This window comes from Thunnus thynnus, chromosome 20 (assembly GCF_963924715.1).
Source record: "Thunnus thynnus chromosome 20, fThuThy2.1, whole genome shotgun sequence".
In the NCBI taxonomy this organism is placed as follows: domain Eukaryota; kingdom Metazoa; phylum Chordata; class Actinopteri; order Scombriformes; family Scombridae; genus Thunnus; species Thunnus thynnus.
In genome coordinates this window covers 2253545-2258895 of record NC_089536.1, presented here as the reverse complement: position 1 = coordinate 2258895, position 5351 = coordinate 2253545, and the positions used below count along the sequence as shown (strand labels likewise).

At 39.0% G+C, this 5351-nt stretch overlaps 1 protein-coding gene across 1 annotated transcript; it reads left to right on the top strand.

Annotated features, from left to right (window-relative positions):
- The first annotated feature begins 227 nt into the window (after nucleotides 1-227).
- Nucleotides 228-5151, top strand: LOC137171834 (TATA box-binding protein-like 2). Its single transcript, XM_067575991.1, has 8 exons — nucleotides 228-385; nucleotides 502-592; nucleotides 851-983; nucleotides 1313-1400; nucleotides 2154-2245; nucleotides 2330-2494; nucleotides 3240-3331; nucleotides 4950-5151. Exons 1-8 carry the CDS (start codon nucleotides 338-340, stop codon nucleotides 5030-5032), a joined length of 792 nt encoding a protein of 263 aa, XP_067432092.1. The 5' UTR covers nucleotides 228-337; the 3' UTR covers nucleotides 5033-5151.
- Nucleotides 5152-5351: the final 200 nt, after the last annotated feature.

Sequence of the window (5351 nt, the reverse complement as noted above, 5' to 3'; positions counted from 1 at the left end):
TTACCACAAAGAAAAGCAGGAAATATTCACATATCAGAAACTTAAACATGAGATTGTTTGAATTTTTTACTTAAAAACGACTTAAACAATGAATCGATTATCAAAATAGTTGCCAATTAACTTTTTGACTAATTGATTAATTAACTAAGCATTGCAGCTCTACTTCAAACACAAACACATTCACTATTTTTGAAGAGGAACAGTTACCTAGCAACAGTGTTCTTAAAATGTAACCATTTGAATGTAAGCACAGGTGAGCGTACTGAGCACCGATGTTAGATCATTCAGTCACTGACATAAATAAAGTCCCTGGAAAATCCTGGAAAGTTTTTCGGTCATGGAAGAGTCGATGTTGGAATGGTACTTTGATAACTTCATTGCAAATGTGAGTACAGGCTGCAGCTATAATTTAACTTTTTACCTCATGATCCAGAGTTTGTTCTTTGCTAAATTTATGATACAAAAGAGAAAAAAAATGAAAACATAAGTCTCTCGCTCCAGGACTCCTCAAAGATTCAGGAGGAGGAGGAGGAGGTGAACGAGGAGCTGAGCCAGGAGCTCATGCAGGACGAGTCCAGCCAGACCGACTCAGGTAACAACAACAACAACAACAACAACTACAACAACAACAACAACACTCCTTTATTTCATTTCAAATAGATGCAAAACTTTATGATAATCAGCACTGTCTGATTGTGGATCCAAAAACTGTGTAAAATTGAAAATCTGTGACATCACCAACAGATTTATGAGGAGATATTTGGATAGTCTAAAGCCAGAAAGTCCTCAAATCTAACATCAGGGAAGCAGAGGAGGATTCTGTAACGTTGATGGTCTTTGTTTGTTTCAGCTGAAACCAGACCAGCAGACACTGACAGCAGCACCAGTCTGGACTCCAGTTCCCAGAATTCCACAGCAGCCTCTGTTGTTCATCCCTCGACCCCTGTGATACCCGAGAGACCAGAGGCCATCCCAGAGATACAGTAGGTCACCACGAGCTCCATTCAGTAGCTGTTCTGGAGCTTTCAATCTTATCACACAGTCTTCCTCATCACATGACTTGTGTGCTGTTTTCATGGAATCATAGATGTTAAAATTTCCATTTTTCTGAGCCCACGTTGGCATAAAAGTTGATTGAAAGTTCATTCTTGATCTTGGGAACAGTTGTTGATAAAAATGATCTCATCACAAGGTCCATTTAGTCGCTGTTCTGGAGCTTTTGATCATATAACACGACCCTCCTTAGAAGGTCACTGATCATGCTGCATTGATGTGTTGTTGTAAAAGTCAGTGTTTGTGTGTTTGTGTGCAGGAATATTGTCTCTACAGCGAAGCTCGGTTGTCAGCTGGACCTCAACGTTATCGCTCGCAAAGCGCTGAATGTAAAGTACGACCCGAAGGTATAAACCATTTTTATCAGCTCTCCTACCAGTATTTTTGATGTGTCTTATGCATATCTTATTTTTTATATAATTTTCATAGATTTTTATGTTGTGTCTGTGTCATGATTGTTTGCTAAGTGTTTTATTCCTGTTTATTTGTTTTTGTTGTTTGTTTTGTGTATCACTTGATGTCGTTAAAGAACATATCCTGCACATTTCCAGTCAGCTCTATATTTATATTCTGGGGCTCTACTGGAATATCTTTACATGATTTCCAGTTTAAAACTCCTTATTTATCTTCTACTGGTCCTTTATGCAGCCCCTCAGTTCAGCCTCTGTCTGCTTCCTCCAGCTCCAGAGGCTACGTAAACAAACTAGTATCAGGACGGCCATTTATGGGCATGTGCGACAGGCCGACATAAGCTTGTCAGCAAGGTAGAAAACAATGTTGCAAACAAAGTGTTCAGGGCAGGTTGAAGCCCTGACTTTTGACTTTCAGGCAACATTTCTGCATACATTCACCTCAAAACCATGTTTAGGTCATAACAGGATATAAATAACAGAAAACCACAAAAAGCTGAATATGTCCCCTTTAAGATTTGGGAGGGGTACTGGACTTCTCTTCTTACTTTGCATTTTTTAAAAACCCATTTATATTCTCCACAGGAAGTTTAGAGAACTTTTTAACGCTTTAGTGTACTTGGACTGTATGACATACAGTAGATGTAATGTTTGATTGTCACTCAGTTTACACTTCCTGTTGTGTTTCAGACTTACAAGGCGCTAACCATGAGGATACGTAAGCCGCTAACAACAGCGATTATCTACAAATCTGGGAATATTGTCTGTCTAGGAGCCAAGAGGTCAGTCTGCCTGTACATTAACTGTAAGACTGTAAGTTACCAGGACGACGTATAAACTTCCTCTCTCTCTCCTGTGTTTGTCAGTGAGGAGGAGTCACGGATAGCGGCCAGGAGGTACGCCCGCATAGTGCAGAAACTGGGCTTCCCTGTCCGCTTCCTGGACTTCAGGATCCAGACCATGGTGGCCAGTTGCAAAATCTTTCCAATCAATTTTGAGCAACTTGTGCTGGCCCACCATCAGCAGTGCAGGTCAGGAGACATTAGCTGTGGTTTCATCTATCTGAATTCCTCTGACAGTGTTTATTTGCACAAAGCTGCTGTTGGTTTAAAGTTTCCTGCAATCAAAAAGTAATTCTCTTAATGTGTTTTGTTAAACCGCCTCATTTTCCACTGAATACATCAGCTGGATCAGAACAAAATACTGCTGGAGGTTCTATAAATAAAGGTGACTATAGGGTTATGTAGGTGTAATAGGTAATTATAGGTAATAATATAGGTTTACACTATGAACAATTGCACATTCCTGGTCAATATTCTGTACATTACATTTCATTCTCTTCAATTTAAAATTTAAACCTGAAGCAGCTCTTCTCACTCAGATTATATATTTATATATTCTTTATAGTACATTTCTTTCTTTCGTTTTTAATATTATTTAAGATTACTTAATTTTGTTATATTTTATGCACCACAGCACCAAGGCAAATTCTGTGTATGTGCAAACCTACTTGGCAATAAACCTGATTCTGACTCTGAAATATACAGTCTTGGGAAATCTTCTTGTTACTGAGGGTCAGATGAGAAAATCAATATCAGTTTTATTTCCATCCATCCTATACAGCTGCAGTCCACCTACATGGTGTCTGAAAGTATTGCGAATTTGTTCTGATCATGATGTTCACATGAATCATTTTTATTGTGACTGGACTCTGATTATTAGTTGATGTAAACACAGATACTGAGTCTGGTTTTGTGTTTGTTTCATTGTCCACAGTTATGAACCGGAGCTGTTTCCTGGCCTCTTCTACAGAGTGATGCCGGGCATCAGTGTGACCATCTTTGCAAATGGGAAACTTTCTGTGAATGGTAACTATGTTGTGTTTGTTTCCACACTTCCCAGTTTATTGATCAGGTGGTGAAATACCAAAGAGCAATTTATTTGTGTCAATAATCACATCTTCAATACAACCAGCTAATCATTTGCATCAGCAGAAATCTTCACAAAAACAGAAGTTTTAGTGGGCATTGAGGAGGTTCCAGGGGTCCTTTACATATTTCTAGTGTTCTGTATGGAGGTTCTAGTGGTTTCTGATTAAGTTCTGGAGCCCTTTTAAGTGGTTCCAATGTTCCTTTAGGGATCTTGTGGTCATTCAGAAGGTTCTGGAGACCTTGTACTGATTTCCAGTGTACCTTTAGGAGGTTCTAGGGGTCTGAGTTGATTTTTGTGGCGGTTCTTTTAGATAATTATAGTTTTCCGTTAAGAGGTTCTAGAGCTTCTTAAGGAGACTCAAGGGTTCCCTAGGTAATTGTAGTTTTCCTTTAGAAGGCTCTAGTCACCTCTGAGGAGGTTCTAGAGGTCCTTTAGGTGGTTTTAGTGTTACTGTAGTGATATTGTGGTGATTGAGAGGGTTCTAGGTGTTCTTTATGTAGTTCTGGTGTTGTTTTAGGAGGGTACAGTGGTCACAGAGGAGCTTCTATAGGCACTTTAGGTAGTTATAGTTTTCCTTTAGGAGGTCTTAGAGGTTGTTAAGGAGGCTCTAGTAGCTAACTCTAGTGTTTCATAAGGAGGCTCTAGTGGTCAATGAGGGGGTTCTGGAGGTCCCGCAGCTGGTTCTTGTAGTTAGTGAAGAGATTCTACATTGTTCTCGAAGTAACTGAGGACATTCTTGTAGTTCTTAAGGTAGCTCTAATGCCCCTCTGGAAAGTTCAAATGGTCATTCTAGAGATCCCTAGGAAGTTCTAGTGTTCCTGTTCATTGAGAAGGTTCCAGGTTTCCTTAAGGTAGTTCTAGTTTTCTAGAAGAGGTTCTAGAGGTCATTTAGGTAGTTTTGTAGTAATTGGGGAGGTTCAACAGGTCCTTTAGGTCTAATGTTCTTCAACGAGGTTCTAGAGTTCCTTGGGTAGTTCTAATGTTCCTTGGGTAGTTCTAGGGTTCCTGTAAATTGTTTTCGTAATAAATGAGGAGGTTCCACAAGTCCTTTAGGTAGTTCTAGTATTCCTTTAAGAGGTTCTAGGGGTCTTGTAGGTTCAGTTCCTATTGTGGTAGTTGAGGAGGTTCTATGGGTCCTTTAGGTAGTTATAGTGTTTCTTTAAAATGTTCTAGAGGTTGTTGAGAAAGTTCCTCAGGTAGATCATTAAAGAGGTTCTCCAGGGTAGTTATCATAGTTATTGAGCAGGTTCTACAGATTCTTTAGGCAGTTCCCAGCTTGTTGTATAGGTCACTGATGAGGTTCTAGAGGCCCTATAAGTTGTGGTCTTCTTTGGATTGGATGGATGATGCTTATCTGCTGCTGATGTGTTTCTTTATGTCTGAATATAAATACAGTATATTTTAAAAAACGATCCCCTCTTTCTCTCTTGTGCTCTTTAATGATTTTATCATCTTTGTTTTACTTTCTTTGATCTGCAGAACACTCATCAGCTTCATTTTGAAATAGTGTTAATGAATAAAGTTCTAATTTTTAAGTCTTCTGTTAAATTCCAGGAGCTAAAAAGCCAGCTGACATCTACGAAGCATTTGATATTGTCTATCCAATTCTGAGCTGCTTCAGGAGGACGACGAACTGAACTCTGACAGGAGGTCCACATCGTTTTAATGTCAATGTAATGTAATAAATAACTGTTTTAGAGTCAGTGATGTTTAGGGGTTGAACATAAAATCTCATAAATTATGTCTTGAATATCAATTTTCCTGGCTGATTTTCAAGAGGATGGTGTGTTCAATAACTCAGCAAGACTGTGAGAAAAAGCAAGTAAGTGGACCTTTAGTTATTCTTTCTTTTGTCAAACTACTGTTTTCAAGGTCAGGTCTTTGTCACTCAAACTTAAAACTGATGACCCGAATTAGAATTTTCTCCTGGATGATATGAAACATGTTCTAGTCCTC

Bases quoted from the DNA above. Each gene is read 5' to 3' on its own strand.
- LOC137171834 (XM_067575991.1), top strand. From the start codon at position 338: ATGGAAGAGTCGATGTTGGAATGGTACTTTGATAACTTCATTGCAAAT. The intron at 2,246-2,329 runs GTCAGTCTGCCT...TGTGTTTGTCAG, and splicing joins GTCTGTCTAGGAGCCAAGAG to TGAGGAGGAGTCACGGATAG. The intron at 3,332-4,949 runs GTAACTATGTTG...GTTAAATTCCAG, and splicing joins TGGGAAACTTTCTGTGAATG to GAGCTAAAAAGCCAGCTGAC.